This window comes from Patagioenas fasciata, chromosome 2 (genome assembly GCF_037038585.1).
Source record: "Patagioenas fasciata isolate bPatFas1 chromosome 2, bPatFas1.hap1, whole genome shotgun sequence".
NCBI lineage: Eukaryota > Metazoa > Chordata > Aves > Columbiformes > Columbidae > Patagioenas > Patagioenas fasciata.
Genome location: NC_092521.1, coordinates 40,689,410 through 40,708,391, shown reverse-complemented (window position 1 = coordinate 40,708,391; position 18,982 = coordinate 40,689,410). Strand labels below are relative to the sequence as shown.

Here is an 18,982-nt window from a genome sequence, read left to right as displayed (position 1 = left end):
GCCAGAAGGAAGGGAATCACCCTTCCTCTTCATACCCACTTCTCCTTCCTCCTCCTCTTTTCTCCTGTTTTCAGCCACACCCTCCCTTCCCCTGCTCTGGCCGGCACTGGTGCTTGTGAGATCTTTCTATTGCTGGTTTGGCTCTCTGACCCAGCAGAAAAAACATTCCTGTTTTTGGTGGATTCGATTTCTGCTGCTCCACTGAGCTAAGCTGTCCCATGGAAAAGCTGGACAAGTGCTGGGACTGGCTGAGAACAGGAGAAAGAGACTGGAGGTAGGAGCAGAGCTCCTTCCTCAGTGCTGGCAAATAAACTGTTTCAGTGAATGCCGTGATTTCTTACCTGAAGAGAAGGTCCAAGGTGCTCAGCACATTTAATTATCTACATGCTGAACAAGATTTGACAATAGGCAGTCTAGTGAAGAAGGATTTTAAATACTGGAAATTGATGCTAGAGAAGTTCATGCTATAAAGTAAGGCAAATGTGGGATAATTACGGTAATGGAGTATGAAAGCCTCTTTCCGAGCTTGTTCTGGCATTTCCCTGTCGCCGGTACACTTGTCATCACGGCTTCTCGACGGGAGCTCTTCAGAACCGCTCTGCTCCAGGTGCCGACGTGGGCACCCCCTGCTCTGACGTGTTGTGACGTTAGCACCCGGCTCTGACGTGTTGTGACGTTAGCACCCGGCCCTGACGTGTAGTGACGTTAGCACCCGGCTCTGACGTGTCGCAACTCCCCGACGCCTGGCCGGGGAACACGAAACCAGAGAAAACAAGGCAGTTACCTGAGCGTGCTTAATTACCGGGGAAAAAAAAAAAGTTGAAAAATGAATAAGAAAGGATACTTTTTCTTTTGTGAAGGTGACAGCTGTGCACCAATAAAGGTAAATGATTGCTGACAAGGCAGCGCAAAAGCGAAGAATGAGTAAAACGAGCGAGCAAAGCGGCACTGTTTCTAGCGGAGCAGGACCTCTGCCGCCCGGTTGCCTGACCCTCCCGTCCGTCCCACAGCCGCCAGCACAGAGCCCCGGCTCCGGCCCCTTCCCCGCCCGCCGGGCCGGGCCCGGCCCGGCCCCCTCCCGCCGCCGCGGAGCATGCGCGGGGCCCGGCCAGTTCCGCCACCGCCCCCGTTCCGCTCATAGCGGCGTTGCGGGGACTGGGTGCAGTCGCTGCCGACGCTTCTCTGCCTGCTGAGGGCCCCGTTGTCGCCTGTGCCGGAGGTAAAGGAGAGGCTGGGGCCGGCTGAATGGGGGCCCTTTCCCCGCGGCCCTTTGTGCGCGGGCCGGGGGCGGCGGCCCATTCTCGGCGGCGTGAGGGGGGAGGGAGACGGGGGGTGCTGCGGACATGGCGGAGCGGGGAGGGGGCGCGGCGAGGCGAGGCGAGGCGAGGGAGGGAGGGAGGCCGGTGCCGAGGTGGCTTCGCTGTGCCGTTTGTGAGGGCAGAGCTTGTCCCCGCTGCCGCCGCCGAGCCGTGTCGTGCTCCTGTGGGGCGGTGGTGCAGTGCGGGGCGACCCGCTCCCCGGAGCCGGCCGGGGGAGGCAGCCGCTGCCGGGCGAGAGGGGCCTGGCTCCCTGAGGGGCTCCTTGGGCCGCAGCCAGAGAAAACGGCGAGTAAATACCTGCCTGTGTGCGCACCCTCCCGCGGTCTTGGGTTTGGGGGTGGGTCTGTCTTCTGACCTCTCGTTCAGGCTCCAGGGTCGTTGCGCAAGGACCGTGTTTCTTGGCCGGTGTCTGTAATGAACTCGGGCATTTGTAATGGCTTCTTACACGGGCTAAATATTGCTGTAGGGGTGGAATGGATGTGACGCCCCTTTTCGGGCAAGTGAGCTCTGCTCCGGGTCTGAAATGGAGGCAGGAGATTTCAGAGCTAAATGTATAATGAGAGCAGTTGCTCAGAGGCTAATTAGATACGGCTCAGAAGGGAAACTCTGAGTTGTTGGTGGAGAACGTGTCTTGCAAAACAGTTGCCCAGTTCCTTCTGTCTTAGCCTGACCTCCAGCTGTTTTTGCCCTGGATCTGCTTTCAAGATCAACTTTTGGATTCATGAGCATCTACTCAAGTGGAAGTGGAAACCAATGTTTCAGTTCAGGTGCTGGCTTTGTGGCTTGCTGTCATCCCTCCGTGTGCCACAGGCAGAAAACACTTGTGGGTGGTGGTTTTTGTTTTGTTTTGCTTCTTTTACCTCCACCAGTGTTGGCTGCTGGTGCTTTCAGGGGCAGCAGTAGCTTACAGGCTGGCCAGGTGTGGGGTTCAGATGGATCCCACACTGCCTTCAGCTCTACGCTTTCTGACCTGGGGAGTACGCGTGGAAGCCTGTCTTCTCCCAGCTGTGCCACCAAGGGCAGTTTGGGATCCCTCCCACCCACAGCACTTCCTGCTGGCAGCCCCAGGGTGTCACGAGTGACACCTTTTCACAGATCTCTGGCCAGTGGCCCCACACTTGCCTTTGGCAGACAGGATCTGTGTGGTGGGACGAGCGGATGGGTGCTGGTGGTTGAACTTCACAACCACGGTGCTGACAAATGGGGAGAGGTCTTCACTGCCAGGTTTGTGGGTCACTAGCCGAGTTATGGCTCTCCTTCCTGCTCCACAACCTGCCTTTGCTTTTCACTTTTGCTTTCCTAAACACTTGTGTTCCTCACAAGGCACGGGAATATGGAAGTGATGAAGTAAAATTATTCTGGTGTTGATGTAGATTTTAAGAGAGAAAAGGAGGTTGTAGTGACTCACATTCTGTAGTAGCCACTCCCCAGTTCCAAGAGCCGTTACAGTGCCTGTGGAAACCCTTGTTTATACTGTGAATAACGTTGCACAGAAGTTGTGGACAGTTTCTTCCTGTGATTGCTGGTGGTCCCTGACAGTGGCAATTGTTATTTAAAAAAAAAAAATCATATTCTGAACTAAATGCTGCATTTTTGTGCATCTCACACTACCTAACAAGGTGTGTTACAAATGTCTGTGCAGAAGTTGAAAACTCCATACCCAAAGTTATGTGCTTACTGGATGCAATTACAGTGGTGACAGTTATTCTGGTTGTTTAGTCAGAAAACCAAAAATAGTAACTGGTGAGATTATGATGGGGGGACCTCCCCGGTAGCAATGACAAATGCCTGCATTTGTGAGCGCTTGGCTGTGGATGTGAAGTGACCAGGGAGATTGTAAGGTAGGAGGATAAGCTGCTGGAATGTCATCTGATATGATCTGAGAACTAAGACGTGTGGGTTTGCTAATACTTTTCTACAGAAAGGACCACACTCTTCTTTGTAAGCTAGAGGTAGCTTAAGGTTTCTGGTCTGGGACAAGCAGCACCAGTAATTGTGTGCAGAGACTGATCTGTGGAGGGGAACTAAAGCTGGCCGACGTGTGAATACACTGGGGTTTGTGGTGTGGAAGCTGGTCGCAGGGCCCAGGGACCTGGCAGACCTTGTTCTGCGCTCTGCGGCTGTCAGAGCTCGCCACCAGCAAAACGCTGCTCCTGTGCCCCTCATTGCCCTGAAAGAGGGTGACTTTGGGAACACACCGTCCTCAGCCTGCCCTCTTCTCCCAGCTGTGCCTCTGTGCTGACTTTGAGCTTGTGCCAGGACTTAGGCTGGCGCTGGGATATACTGGGGCATCTGTAGTGTAGACGGTGAGTGTGATGCTGTGTGCGACTTGGCTGGTGCTGGCAGCAGAATGCAGCGTCCAGGCTCTGCTTACCCGAGTGAGGGGTTTGCTGCGCTTGGGCTTGTTTGCTGTGACCCATTTTGGTTGAGCAAAAGCACTTGATTGTTTCAGGTCAATGCTGGATTAAAACAGAACTTCAAACTAGTTTTAAATGTGTATGTTTAATTTATAAAGCTTCCAGGCTTTGATTATGTTTGACTTAGTTGCAACAATTAGTCAAAAATGTCAGTAGCAATTAATTATTGCGAGAGAACTGGCCACGCGTTCGCAGTTTAGATCTCTCTCCCATCTAGGGCACGCTTTTTTAAAGTTTTAATTGTGGTTTGACATGATACTGGAGCTGTTGGCCACTCTCCTGAACAAGTAGAAAAGCTGTCAGAATGCTTAATGTAATATAAAAAGATGTCTATTGTGTTACTACAATATCACATTAGGCATCAGAGTGTGTGCATTTTGTGGTGTGGTTTTTTTTTATTTGTTTGTTTTAATCAATATCTGCACTTAGAGAAGCAGTAGCTCAAGGATTTATGCAGTGGTCACTCTTAGTCTGAAATTTTTGCTAAGTTGCTACACAAATAAGGACCTCTGTTCTTTGGATGAGAAAATTAATCCCCAAACCAAAAGCTTTTAATAGAACTGCCTCATTAACTGTGTTCTCAGTACCTTTTCCAATTTGCAAAGCTGTATCACACTTTATTGTCTTATGTCCTTCTCCCCCCATTGTTAAAATGTTCCCATATGTTGATGTGAAATGTTTTTTTATGGTTTTGAAAAGTTCAGCTGACCTCAGTGAGAACGTGTGAAGGAGCTGTGGAAAAATTGGATTTCCTGAAGCCTCAGGTGCCTGGCTCTGGCGGAGCTGGGTGTCAGTGTGGTGCCTTAGAGGGTCACGTGAAATGGGATTTTTGTTTTGCTTGCTATTTTTTTTTCCGTCCTTGGCTTTATTTTGCTGTATTACTTCCTGAGGATTTCTCACAGGGCTCTCCCAGCATCACATGAGAGTCAGCCTGAAGCCTCTGTGTGTTTTGAAACTCACCACTGACTGAATCTTGCTGGTTTGTAGTTCCTTTCTGCAAGGGGACTCAGGAAGCCAATTCTCGTGTTGCAAATGGACTTGGGAACCCAGTTTGCTTTAGTGGCTTCTTACTGGAATACTTGAACTAATGGAATTGTTTGGATAACAGAGTGAAAGCTTCCACAGTTGTATATAAGATACTGTCCCAGTTGGGAGGAGGAGTAGGAGGAGAGTGATTGCATTTTTTCCCTTTGAACCCTCATCGTCATTGCATTCTGGCCTCTTAAAGTCTGTCTTTGCAATACTTCATGTAAACAGTTTTCTCTGTATAGGCTTTCTCATCATTGAGACGTAAACTTTGACAATGCTAAGGATATTCAATTAAGCCTATTATGCAAAGGGTATTATTGCTAACAAATTCCATTAAGACTGCCCATTTAATCTATCTGCAATGCCAGGTACCTCTAGTGCTAAGATGTGCAGGTCACAGATCACTTATTTAACACTTTGTTTTCTTTCTTATTCTTTTTTACTTGTTTTAGGATGTAATGCTAAGTAAATATATCTGATGACCAACCCTGTTGTTTGCTTCCCCCCCACCCTTTTTTTTTCTTTTCTTGGTCTTCCCTCTACCCAGTGAGACTGCATCAAAATGTCTCTCTATCCTTCCCTGGAAGATCTGAAGGTGGACAAAGTTATTCAGGTATGTTGGACTGTAATAAGACGAGGTTTGATGACAGTAATAGATGTGATGATTTTTAATTTAGGGGAGGGGAAACTTTTATTGCAGGTATGAGTTTGTGTTTTACCATCGTACTCAGAAAGGGGAAAGACAAACTGTTTACTTTTTAGCTTGATAAAATATGATCAATGCTTATTTTACTACTGTGGGGTATATTTGTTTTGTTTTATTTATTTATAGTCATCTGTCTTTAATGTGATATGTTTGGCCTTTTTTTTTAAGCATAGTTACTTGGTCTTAGGTAGACAAACACAGTCAGTCTCTTCTCATACTTTAGCTCTCATGTGATGAATCAATATTAACTGAACTAGTAAACCTGCTGTCTCTCATTTGTGGTGTCCGAACCTGTGGCAGAAAGCTTTCATAGTCAGTTGTGCACAAAAAAAAAAACCACTGACTTTCATAATGTCATCGGGAATCAGAGACTTGTACACTGGCTGTGTCATGGTAGTGATCAGTTCTCTCAGTACATCCAAGATTGTCACATTTGTGTAAAACCCTGTATATGTAAGAATGTTTGTATTGTTATTATTAGACAGGCTGAAGATGAAAAAACTATTTGTGGAACATAATAACAAAAACCACTTTATTGGATAAAACTCCATGAGAAATTTGACATGAATATATTTTACAAGGAATTTACTTGCTTTCCTTAGCATTTTACCTTGCTTTCATTTTTCTTTCCTAAACTTAAACTAGATTCTCTCTCAGGTTAAACAGCAGCAATGAGTTATTCTGTGATTCTGGATGCATTATAGTGTATTTTAAGGTATCTGCTGCTTATGTCCTCGTCCTCCTCATTGGGAAGCAATCAAGCAAACTGAACAGAACAGCTTATTAACTCTCCTGTGCGGTCCCAAAGCAGAGTGCCTCAGTCTCTCCTGTGTTTGTGTGTATGGGTTGGGGCTCTTGAAATTGTGGGCGTTACATTTGGATTTTTCCCTGTTGTGTCCTCCCATCCTGCCCCATTCTTCTTATCTTACCAAAGTCCTTTATCTACAAAAAAGTAGTAGCTGAGGTACTGAGAAGAAAAGAAACTGGCTTGCTTTAATATGGTCTCTTATATTTGTAAGTCATTTGTAAGTCAGGTGATGCTGAACTGAAGAAAAAAATACCCCTAGCCTGGTGCCAAGAATGTGCTCCTTCAGCCTTTTAACAACCAACTGCTGTAGTTTATATATTACAATTAAAAAATATTATATGTGGTCTTTCTACTACTTAACTTTAGTGACCACTGCATGAAGTAGAGTGTCTATATGCTGAGTTCTGTAAGCCTTGTTCTGTCATTTTATAGAGCAAGAACTCTTCTTGTAGGTGGTCTTGCCTTTATGCTCAGCAGGGCTTATGAACTTGGGCAGAAGTGCTTTTTTCATGTGACTATGCCCGCAGTCTATTGTGGTGTTTCACAGACAAATAAGAATAAACTTTATGGAGATTCCTATAGGGAGCATAACAAATGGTTAAACTAGTTTAATCCTTGGTGACTCTGTAATCTCAAAGATCAGTTTTCTGAAAATCAGTTTTTGCAGGACAGATGCTTGCTGTCATGGTTGAAGATGATTGTCCACTCAGAGCGTAAATTAGGATTTCAGAGTTCTACCACTTGATGGGTGGGATGTCAAGCGAAACAGTTTGAGAAAATTGATATGAGGCTGGGAGAGAAGGGAGCATTCGGTTGCAGATCCCTGGTGGGGAGGCTTGGATGTCCTTGTTGCCATTGTCAATGGGGAAGGTTGCCCTTCAGCAATGAAGTGACATGACAGCATCTCATTCCTAGTAATCATAGGAGGAACTAGGGGGGTAATGGGCTGTCTACCGAGTATACTTGTGAGAGAAGGGAAATAAATATTATTGTTGCTAAATACCATTATTTTAAGAGTAAGCCATTCTTTTTTCATTTATATTTTTGGTAGCAAAGGCCAAATGATTTGCCCCTCCCAAAACCTGCATTATTAAAATAGTGTCTTTTTAAATGCACATGAGAACCCTCTTAGGGTGGGAGGGGACATAGTACTGAAAGGCAAAGTCTGTATCCACAACTAGTGAGATTAAAATAACAGCTGATTAAAACAAATGGACTTGTTACATTAAATATTCTAACCTGTTCTTTTTGTCCAAGATTTGAGTTGGTGGCTGTTCCTCTAAATATATCTAATATTGAAAAATGAGTCATTCTTGCTCTGAAACTTTTTTCTAAGAACAACTTCCTGGAGAGCACAGGACTATGAAGTCTTCTATTTTTAAGCATGATTTCCTTAAAAACATAAAGTAATTTAACTGTCATGTTGTGTTAGATGATTTATGTGCCCTGCTCAGCATAATGATTAACTATGCATTTAGTGATTTCCTTTCCCCCCCCAGTCTGATGTTGAAACTTAAGAAAGCTATTGGGGTAGCTCTTTACATCGGACTTAGCAGGCCTCTGCACAGCAGCGTTTTTGACTGGTCGTGATTACCCAAGGACAAAAAAGTAGTAGCTGAGGTACTGAGAAGAAAAGAAACTGACTTGCTTTGATATGGTCTCTTATGTTTGTGAGTCATTGAGCAATATAGAAAGTAAGCTGAGTGTGCTCACTGTAGTGGCAACTTCTGCAGAAAAATCATCTCATAAGGTCTGTTTCTTTCAGAGGGCGCTAAACTGGTAGCATTAGATTGTGTGGAACTTAACTTACAACCTGTAAAGGAGTGTGGCAGAACTCACGAATAATGTATGTAAACCGTGAAGAGATAAAAATGGCTGCTAGCCAGCTGAAAAAAGTAATCGCAAAACACTCTGCCAAAAGTTGTACCTTAACACTCAAAGTTATAAAGCTTTGTCAGCCAAGTTTAATGTGTCTTTTAGGAGATCTTATGCTCTTTAACTTGCTTAATAACAAAACCAAACCAGACTGACAAAAAAGCCTTTCTGCATTATTACTGAGGAAGATAAAAGTTGATCTGCTGCAGTGGTTTGATGCTACTACAGCATATTGTATTGAAGCTGTTTATTAAAAAAAATGTGACTTCAGAGCTTCAAGAATAACTACCATGTACAAATAAAAAGAAAATGCTTCTTCTCTTGACTGCTTAATAAAGTTTTCATAGATTTTTCTTCTACAAGATAACATACTTGAGTTTCTTTGGTTTTAGGCTCAGACTGCATTTTCTTCAAATCCAGCTAATCCAGCAATCTTGTCTGAGGCTTCTGCTCCCATTCCTCATGATGGAGGTAAGCTTGCGTACTGTATAGCATCCTAATGTTGTGGAAAGCAGTTATGAAAGCCTAAAGTTACAGTACAGTCAAAAATACCTATAAATAGGTAATTCTGTTCACTAAGGCTGAGACCATGCCTTTTTGGAAAGGCCAACACCCTTTGATCTGCCCCAAACCACCTTGGTAGTAGTGGTATAGAGTCAAAAACCAGTGTTTGTTTATAATAGAAAGTTGTGGCAAACACTAACCCTTCTAACTTCTTGAAACCTTTTCCAAGTGAACCTAACATAACAGGATCTGCTGTTGGTACTGTTTGAGCCCTTTTTAACGCTGACCTCCCAAACTTATTTGTCTTTATTAAGTGCTTTTGTTTGTTTTTTTTTTTTTTGTAAGCTTTAGAGGGCAGCATGAGTCTGAGTGTTTTTCTTCTCCATGTGAGCTCAATTGGGAACAAACAAACAGGAATCTTTGTCAATAGAGAAGTGCCCAGGAAGTTAGAACTTAATCTTGTGAGGCTGTCATCATAAAGCTTCCAATAGATCTTGGGATCAAATGTCTGGAGAGAAATCTGTCAGACCTAAAGATGGATGACTTGTACCCATTTTTCCTCTCCTTCTGCCATGTACATTCATGAAGGAGCATGGGTATGTTTGAGTTTAGAGCTCTGGGCTACTAAGCTATGCTTGGTCTAAAAGGCCTGAAATCTCTAACCAGCATCACCAGCAGCAGTGCTAGAACAGCTGTCAAAAATGCTGCTGGATCAGATATGAAAGCTTGGTGGATGTAACCAGTTCTCCTCTTGGTGCTGATGTGTCTAAGGTGACGTTAAGGCAGGAGTTTGTGTAGCTCACCAGAGAGCCACCTGTCATAGATCCTTTCTGGAACAGATACTTACCTGACCTAACCTCACAGACCAGATTGAAGTTTGCTTCAGCAGTCCTTTTCTGTCAGCCTTCTTTCTGCTGTCCAGAGTTTGAATCTCCTGGCAATTTTTATGCCAAATGACAGAGCCTTGACCTCACCTTGTGTATGGCTGAAGAGTGATTAATCACTCAATATATCCCAAAGGAAGGGAGGCCTGCATCATCTGTAGGCTGTGCCAAACCTGCTGGGAATACCTCTGTCCTGGCCGAGGCAGGAGAATATACATCACCAAGAACTCTTGGATGCTTTCTGCGATTTGTAGGTGTCTCTCTTTTGAATGAGAATGTAATAAAGCCAGCAAAGATGCATCCTGTGTTGTGGTCTTTGAAGAACAAAAGAGAAAAGTTGAGTAGCTGCAGAACTCTTGTGCAACATTAATTGTGGTATAACCCTAGGAGCTTGAAAGCACAAGCAAAAGACGAACATAGAAGAAATATTCATTAAAAGCTTAATAATCGATACTGGTGAAGAGATAGGCTAACAGATCAATCTGGAAATAAGATCAGACAAGACAGCTCTGATGTGAAGCCAAATGCAAACATGACCACTGAAAGTATTAAGGAGCAAAAAAATTCTCTCAGTTACACTGGAATTCACCTTGCAGTGACCTTTGTGTTCCTTCCCAGAAAAGTTACTTTCCATTTCTGGTCAAATGTGGATTCTTTTCATAGCTGGTTTTGTACGTGTGCCCATAAATGAATGCTGAAAACCCAAGCTTTGTGAACTGGGGTGGCTCCTTGCTCCCAAGGCCCCGTCCGTTGCCCTACCTTGCTTTCCAAGCTGTCTTTTCTGTCCCCACTGATTCAGTGAGCGTGGTGGGTGGACTCTTGAAGAGTTCTTGTAACTGCCACTTGCTAAATCCTGCCAGTTAATTGTCTGTGGAATGTCAAGGGCAATATCAAGCTTATTTCCAGAGTGATTCAACTCAAGGTCTGATGAGTCTGCTAGTTCAACTTTCCACCCACTTCCTGTGCCCCACTCCTCTCTGGCATAGATGCATCTCCTGCTGGGTATTTTAAGGACCGTGTTTGTTTAGTCATGTTGAGAAGCATGTCTGGATACTTCATTTGGATGCTGTGAGAAAATGACGGCTACTTACAAAGATTCTGAAAGCAGACTGCATTGTGGACCTTGCAGCTGGGAGTTTGCCCTCTGCAGGAACTTTTCCATGCCTGGTATCTGGAATGTCCTTGGTGTGGTCGCCTCTTGAGAATGCTGTCTTGTGTCTAGCACTTGGTGGAAGATCACTCTGTGTGTGTTCTCCAGCACACCTGGTTTGGGGAGGTGGGGAGAATATTACCCCACAAGCTTTGGAGTGAGGGCATGTCTTCTTGGGCTGCAGCACAACATTATTTTTTGAATTTATCACCATTTATCTAATGTTTGTGCCATAAAGGGTGAATGGAGTAACAGAAACTGAAAGTTCTCTGTGAGCTCGTTATCTCAGATGTGTTCCTTGTCTGGTTACTTTTCTAAGCTGGGCTGGAGTAACAGCTCTGATTCAAGTGGGTCTTCTGTCATAATTTTAAAATTAAATTCATCACAATAGCACAAGTTTTGTTGAAGTAATTGTACATATGAAAGCAGTAGCTGTTCTCTTAAACCAACAATTGTGTTGATGTTTTGTTTTTTTTTTTTTCTCCTATAGGCTTGTACCCCAGACTGTATCCGGAACTTTCTCAGTATATGGGCCTGAGCCTCAGCGAGGAAGAAGTGCAGAGAAACCTGCCAGTGGCAGCAGCTGCTCAGCCACAGGGTGTAGGTACCAACCAAGCATGTTTTGGAAAGCAGAAGTAGAAAGGCTAAATGTATATATACCATTCTAGAAAGTAAACTACTATTTGTCTTAAGTACCATACTTGACTGATAAAAGAATTGTTTTAAGTTACAGTGCCTGTTTTTCTCTGGTCTTAAACTGTGCAGTGTATTTCCAATGTTGAGGGGTGGGGTGGGCAAGAGCTGGTGTTGTGACTTAGTTTGTATGTGTGGTTTTTTGGTTTTTATTTTTAAATATCACTTCATATAAACTGATGCATAGCTATTTTAAAAAGTTGAAACTAAGCTGTCTGGCTGTTTTGTTTTAATCAGCAACTGGTAACACGACCTTCTACTAATTACATGGTAGCTCCGGTGACAGGAAATGATATTGGAATTCGCAGAGCAGAGATTAAGCAAGGCATCCGCGAAGCTATTTTATGTAAAGATCAAGATGGCAAAATTGGACTTCGCCTTAAGTCTGTTGACAATGTAAGTATAGAAGTTTGCTTTTGCTTATGGAGATCTTACTACTGGATTAAATTAGTAGTGAAGTTAGTTTACTGTAAAAAAAATTGCCTGTTGTGTATTGCTTGTCCATTATCAGAATTTGAAAATCTCTGATTAGAGGAGTAAATAGTTACAGCTGTTTGGGCTAAGATCTAAATTTACAGCAGCAATTTACTTGCATATGTTTTATAACACCTGAAAAATTCTTGTAAATTTTTTTTCGCTTTAAAGCATGAAATTGTCTTTACAAAGCTGCCGTGAAACTTGTTAGCAGTTCAAGACTTGTTCTCTCTATCTTTGTGGAAATGCTGGGCTGTACTTAAAGTTCAGCAGTATTTAGAGAACTGACTGTGGCTTACAAGTATTTATTCTTTTAATACATTTGTACAATGATGAGAAGAGTAAGAATAGATAAAAAAGTAATTTGGGGCTTTTTTGAGTTTCCCTTAATGTGAACATAGCTGCAGAAGATCCTTAAACCTGCTGTGGAGCTTCTGTGTTTTGATTCTTATTGTGGGAAATGCTACACTTTTTTCATTTGGGGTTATTTTAGCAAGGCCATCTAATATGGAAGTTTGAAAAAAATTGTATTCAAGGCTTCATATAGGGTTAAAGTGCCTTTTGTAGTTCTCCTAACCCAGGAAATACTGGGTTTTTCTTTGAGTAACATGATTTTTTTTTTTTCTCCCCCCTTCCCCGAGAAGGTATTATCTATAGTTTCCCTTGGTGTGCTTTACTCAGCTTTTAGGGGTACTTTGACTAGAAATACTTTTTTTAAAGCCTTGGGTTTTTTTTACCTGAGATCCTAAGAAATCATCATCTATAAGAAGTTGAAAAATAATAGGGTTGTAAAAGAAGGAAAAATTTGCCATAGTGTTTCTAGCATTGCTGAATTAGTTTTCTGTCTATATATAGACTCTGATTCCTTGTAAAGGAATTATTAGTCAAATGCACAAAGAGATAAGCAAATTTACCACTAGTCCATCTTGATCTGGTTGTTTCAGATTTTTTTTTTTCTCTTCTTCCGTTTTGTAGGGTATATTTGTCCAGTTAGTTCAGTCAAACTCTCCAGCATCCCTCGCTGGTCTGCGGTTTGGGGACCAAGTTCTGCAGATCAATGGTGAAAACTGCGCAGGATGGAGTTCTGATAAAGCGCATAAAGTGCTGAAACAGGCTTCTGGAGAAAGGATTTCCATGATCATTCGGGACAGGTAAAACTAACTGCAGATACAGGTTGTTATTATCCATCTCTGGGTAACTCGCTGGGGTTTTGGTTTTTCCCTTGCTTGAGCAGCACTGCAGGTGTAACAAAATCTGTTTGTCCATGTACTTCAACAGTAAATATCCTCAGAAATGTCCCTTTTGTGGGGGACAGTCAAAATAATAAACAAAATAGTTGTTGACTTGTAAACTTCCAGCGCATGCTTGCCTGGGGTGTGATGAGGTTTAGCATTTTTTTTCAAGGTTAAACTAAAAAATGATAGCACAAGTCAAATTTAAACTTTGAATTCAAGAGTTCCATGCTTTTTTCGGACACAACTTGTCTTTTGCTGATACTTTTTCAAAAAGCAATAAAAGATGGAATCAAAATATTGTCGTAACAAACACGTTTGCATTTTTATTTAGCATGATTTTTTTTTGTGAACTCTGTTATTTATGTTTGAATTAATGCCAGTTTTGCTAAAAGTATGTGTGACGAATCAATACAGATTCTTAATTGTATTGAATAACGAGCTTCAATCTTGTTGTGTGTTGTAATAATAGCTCGAATTCCACAAGATCAGTGGACTGTGAGAAGGCAGTTGATACATACTATGACTAGGTGTATGACTTGAAGCTTTTTCAGTGTTCATTCTTGTTTAGGAACCAAGTTTAACCCAGGGAGGACATGCTGCTTCTATCAGGGCAGCTGCTTCTTCTATCTTGTATTTAATCAAGATATTGTGGTAGTAGATTCCCTATCACTTCAGTGCCCCAGTCCCCAACCCCTTGCTGGATTTACTCACAGTTTAATATGTGACTTGAAGGTTTATTGTTTGTAAAGCAATAGAATTGTTCTTGGGGAAGCCTTGTACTCCAGAATCCTATGGTCTGCCTGCAGTTGTTAAAACTGCCTGCATTATTTTGGTGATCTTTTAACACTTGTAGATACACACAAATGGCCATTAAAATTAGGTTTTATGTTTGTGTGGATGTTTTGTGAGTTTATTGTTATTACTACTATTACTATTATTAATCAAGATGGCGGAGTATCTGTATAACGGGAAAATGTGTAAGGTTTAGAAACAAGTTTACAAATACACTGTGACTTCAGCCTGGAAAGAAGAGATTAAACTAGCAAATATTAACAAAACTCAACTATTTTTCATTGTAGTTGATGTATGAGTCTCTTAGAGTACAATTACTTTTACTCAGTCAAAGATGCTGAAATAGTTTGTGGTGCTTTCTATGGTTTAGTAGACTGATAACATGGTTTTACATGTTAAAGGTCTTCTTCCTTCTTTGTAGGCCTTTTGAACGAATTATTACTATGCATAAGGACAGCACAGGACATGTTGGTTTCATATTCAAGAATGGAAAAATAACCTCAATAGTGAAAGATAGTTCTGCTGCAAGAAATGGACTTCTTACAGAGCACAACATCTGTGAAATCAACGGCCAGAATGTAATTGGATTGAAGGTAAAACAGTGTGTGGTGGGTGTGGAGAGCTGTAAGCTCTCTGTGTATAGTAATTGTGTTTTGGACAGGGAAAAGGATTCTAATACATTGATGAATGTTCATAAAATGAGAAATTAAGTCATGAGAGGTAGTGACTTGATTGGGGAGACATATGTTTTGAGGCTTCTTTGCAGTTTTATGTCAGTAGGCAGGACAACTCATTCTCTTCCTTTCTGCATCTACCTGGCTAGTCTCACCCTCGGTTTTTGTTTTTAGTCTAACTTTGCTGGCAACACATAATAAGCTTCCTTCTGCCAGCCTGTATCAAATTCTAGTACGAATTCTGTGTGTAACATCTGTGTCCCTTTTCTAGGCGATTTGTGCAAGATACTGATAACCAAATATCTGAAGTGGTATTGCAGGTTCAGTGATTTGCCCTGAAGGTTAAATACTCCAAGCAAGGAGTTGTGGGTCTTATAAGCTGCGTGAAATGTGTCTAGAAAAAGCTCTTGAACTGCTGCTTTATTAGTCTGCTTGATTAATGTTGCTTATATGACGTTTTCTTTAATAACAGGACCCCCAGATTGCAGACATCTTGGCAACAGCTGGAAATGTAGTGACCATTACTGTTATGCCTTCCAGTATTTATGAGTATATAATAAAGAGGTAGGTAATCAACCAAGCAGCCGTGGTGTTAATTATAATCAAGGTGACAGTGACTGTTTTTTTGTAGGTTAAATAAAATGTGCTTATGACCTAATTACAAACTTAAAAATTAAGGCTGGAGAGGGTGTGGAGGGAGTCTGAAAATTGACTAAAACCATCAGGTTAAGGGAAAGAGTGTATTTTGGTTCTGTTTTTAAACTATTCATATATTAGTGATGCTCCTTTGCCTTTTTTTTCTCTTGAAAAACCCTTTTCTAAACATATTTTGACTAAACATGAGTCTCTGAGATCTTTCAAGTACATGAATAACATAGGCATTTGTTACCTTGTAACTGAAATGCTGTTTCTAGTGCAACTAATTCTGGTGATGTAAACATGATTCTTGGCAGGATGTAGTTGTTTGGTTTTTTTCTAATCTCTCCTGAAAAAATGTTTTTTGAAGTTGCTAGCCCAGTTATTAATAAAAACCTTGAGTCTTGTGGGCTTCTGTGTGTGCAGTTTGGTGCGGCTTTCTGTAGCAACATACGTGTCAAAAAGAGTGGAGTAAAAGGCCAACTTTTAAATTTCTTTAAAGGGCTGGTGATGACAGAGAGAGCTCAGGAGCAGTAGTGGTCTTCTACAGTTGCCTTACAAAACTGACTGTCTTTTCCTTTTCTTTAGGATGGCAACTAGCATTATGAAAAGCCTGATGGATCACTCCATTCCTGAAGTGTAAACCTGCATCGTGTATGTGTGTGCACGTATATATCATGATGATTCCACTAAACTTGGGCTATTATACTCAGTGATTTCTTTCTTCTGCACATGAGCCTTTCTGGAGGCTGAGAAAAGATATGCTGCATCAAGCATTTGCATCTATAATGGCTGGGAATGTTACAGTTCAACATATCTTGTTTATTCACAAACTGTAAAACTTGTCGCCTTATATGCTTGACAAATGTGAAATTCCAATTGTGTTATGACTTTTCGTAGGTCTTTTATTTAGTTTACTACTACTATAAGCCATTGCGACTAAAGGAACCAGATATCACTTGCAAAGTTACGTGTTGTTACCTAGAACAATGCTGTGCTTTGTATGTTTAAGACAAGTAAGTATTTTTACTGCTTTCTGTTTGCAAGGGTAGATTTGAAGTAGCGTATTAGAAGTATGGCTATTACTAGTTAATTTTTTGTTCTAGTAAATACTGTTTACACAAGACTGCCAGCTAAGCTGAATATAGCTAAAGGCATCATTCAGTAAGTAAGCATATTAAAAAGTAGTGTACAGATACTCAAATATTTTTATTACTTGTTATACAAATTGTAACGAATATGCTTATCTCTCGCCTTAACCATGTTCTTAAGAATTCAGAAATAACCAAATAAATGACTGAACCTTTAGTTATTGTGTGCATGATTCTTAAGATGAGCCAAGAATTTTGTTGAAGTCAGTTTCAACCAACTACTAAGGTAGGAAATGCAGTTTAAAAGAGCTTGCTGAGTAAGCTCACTGCCTACAATGTTGAAGTGTTTTAAAAGGGTAGATCTGGGATACTTTAGACAAGATATATTTAACTTTTTGTACCTTCAGCTTAACAGATGAAATAGCAGCCTGGCCGTTCCAACAGACATACTAATTGCATAGCTGCAATTTCATTCTAAGACGGTTTGCAGCTTGCTGGGTGCACTGGGTCTGGTTGGGATGGAGTTCACTTTCCTCACAGCAACTGGTATGGTGCCATCTTTGATGCTTGTGACAGTGGTGGTAACACTCCCAATTCTTTTGCTGTTGCTGAGTGGTGCTTGCACTGTGTTAGGGCCTTTTCTGCTTCTCACTCTGTCCCTTGACTCCAGGAATAGGCTGGGGTGACCCAGCAGCTGGAACTACTGACCCAAACTGACCAAAGAAAAATTCCATACCATTTGATATCGTGCTCAGCAATAATTTGGGGGGAGTCTTTCCAAAGTAGCTGTTGCTTGGAGACTGGCTGGGCATCAGTCTGCTGCTGCTGGGAGGTGGGGAGTGATTGCTTCATTTTTTTTTTTTTATTTTTTTTTTCCTTTTTACTTAGTAAACTGTCTTTTATCTCAACACACACATTTTCCTAGCTTTTGCCCTTCCCATTCTCTCGCCCATCCTGTTGTGGGGCAGATGACTAAGGAACTGGAGTGCATTAGAAGTGTGCCCAGCAGGTCAAGGGAGGTTCTCCTCCCCCACTACTCTGCCCTGGTGAGGCCACATCTGGAGCACTGTGTCCAGTTCTGGGCTCCCCAGTTTAAGAAAAACAAGGAATTACTGGAGGGAGTCCAGCTACGAAGATGATGAGAGGTCTGGAGGATCTTTCTTATGAGGAGAGACTGACAGAGCTGGGTCTGATCAGCCTGGAGAAGAGAAGGCTGAGAAGGGATCTCATCAACATTTATAAATATCTCAAGGGTGGGTGTCTCTTTTCAGTGGTGCCCAACAATAGGATGAGGGGCAATGGCCACAGACTGAAGCATGGGAGGTTCCATCTGAATATGAGGAGAAACTTCTTTACTTAGAGGGTGCCAGAGCACTGGAACAGGCTGCCCAGAGAGGTTGTGGAGTCTCCTTCTCTGGAGACATTCAAAAGCCACCTGGACACATTCTTGTGTGATCTGCTCAGGTGAACCTGCTTCAGCAGGTAGGTTGAACTAGATGGTGTCTAGCCTTCTAAGCCAAATCATTCTGTGATTCTGTGTGAACTCAGGGGAGGCCTAGCTGCTGAAATATGAAATTAAATACCAGTTTTGGTGAGTGATTTTTTTTTTTTTTTTTAAGCTCTGATCCAGGTTTCAGCTGTGCAACCTGGGATTACTGAGTACTGTTTAGCAGTATAAACTCAGCTGTGCCTGGCAAGAAGTCTGCCTTGTAGCTTCTTGTTTCCCAGATGAATTTTTCAGTTATGGTATATGGGGGAAAATCATTACACTCCTTCAGGCTGTAGTGGTGATGAAATTCATCCTGGGATTCACTTTAATTGGATTGTTTGGTTACTAAATGATATGTCTCTGGAACCACCACAGCAAGTGCTTACTGGCAGTAATTGGTGGCTTCATCTAACATTGGTATGATTCAGCCTTATGGGCATAGGGCCTGTGCCCTGTAGCAGTCATCTCTGAGTTCCTTGGGGAGCAAGTTTGCTGAGCCCAAAACAATGTATGATTGAAATTCTGAGCTCTGCATCTGACCAGTTTCTATTTCAGTAAGTGCAGATGATTCTGCAGGGGCCAGCTCTCTATGGATTCAAGCTTCTTTAAAAGTCATTATTTAAGCAAACCTAAAACCTTGTGATTTCCTATCAAGTCTACTAAAAGTAAACTGGAACAAAAACAAGTTGGAAGAACACAAATACAGAGGAAGAAAATTCCAAACTTATTTTTATCAGGCAGACAGCTCTAGCTAAAGGGGAGATCCACTGGAATTAATATAGAGGTAGAACTTCAGTACAAGTACTGTTTTCCCTCCAGCTGTAGTATGTAGCAACCAGAAGCAAAAGAACTAATTAAAAACCTGTTTTCATGCAGAAACCAGCTTGCGTTGAAGAGTAAGCTATGGTTATATGCATTAAGACAAACTGAGTTATGCTACAAGAAAATATTGGTCCATATGTAATTTCTTGCATGCATCTGGTTGATTAAAAAACAATACTGATGATATAACTAAGTAATAGGGTTAACTTGATTTTCCCCCCCCCCCTCAAAAAAAACACCCCTAAGGCTGCCCTAAGCAGTGAAATGGCTGGGTGAGGGCTCTGTTTTTTGAGGATGCTTTGCAGCCGAAAGCAAACCTCAGATTCACTTAATAGCTATGCATTGTGTACATCTGTACTTAAATAAAAGTCAGTTAAGGGTATT

General features: G+C 42.0%; 1 protein-coding gene across 1 annotated transcript; it reads left to right on the top strand.

Annotated features, from left to right (window-relative positions):
• The first annotated feature begins 1,080 nt into the window (after positions 1–1,080).
• On the top strand, positions 1,081–16,504 carry SDCBP (syndecan binding protein). Its single transcript, XM_065832595.2, has 9 exons — positions 1,081–1,219; positions 5,313–5,378; positions 8,547–8,625; positions 11,183–11,292; positions 11,623–11,781; positions 12,835–13,010; positions 14,308–14,479; positions 15,033–15,124; positions 15,785–16,504. The coding sequence occupies exons 2-9, from the start codon at positions 5,328–5,330 to the stop codon at positions 15,837–15,839; spliced, it is 894 nt and encodes a 297-aa protein (XP_065688667.1). The 5' UTR covers positions 1,081–1,219; positions 5,313–5,327; the 3' UTR covers positions 15,840–16,504.
• Positions 16,505–18,982: the final 2,478 nt, after the last annotated feature.

Bases quoted from the DNA above. Each gene is read 5' to 3' on its own strand.
- SDCBP (XM_065832595.2), top strand. From the start codon at position 5,328: ATGTCTCTCTATCCTTCCCTGGAAGATCTGAAGGTGGACAAAGTTATT. The intron at 5,379-8,546 runs GTATGTTGGACT...CTTTGGTTTTAG, and splicing joins AGGTGGACAAAGTTATTCAG to GCTCAGACTGCATTTTCTTC. The intron at 15,125-15,784 runs GTAGGTAATCAA...CCTTTTCTTTAG, and splicing joins TATGAGTATATAATAAAGAG to GATGGCAACTAGCATTATGA.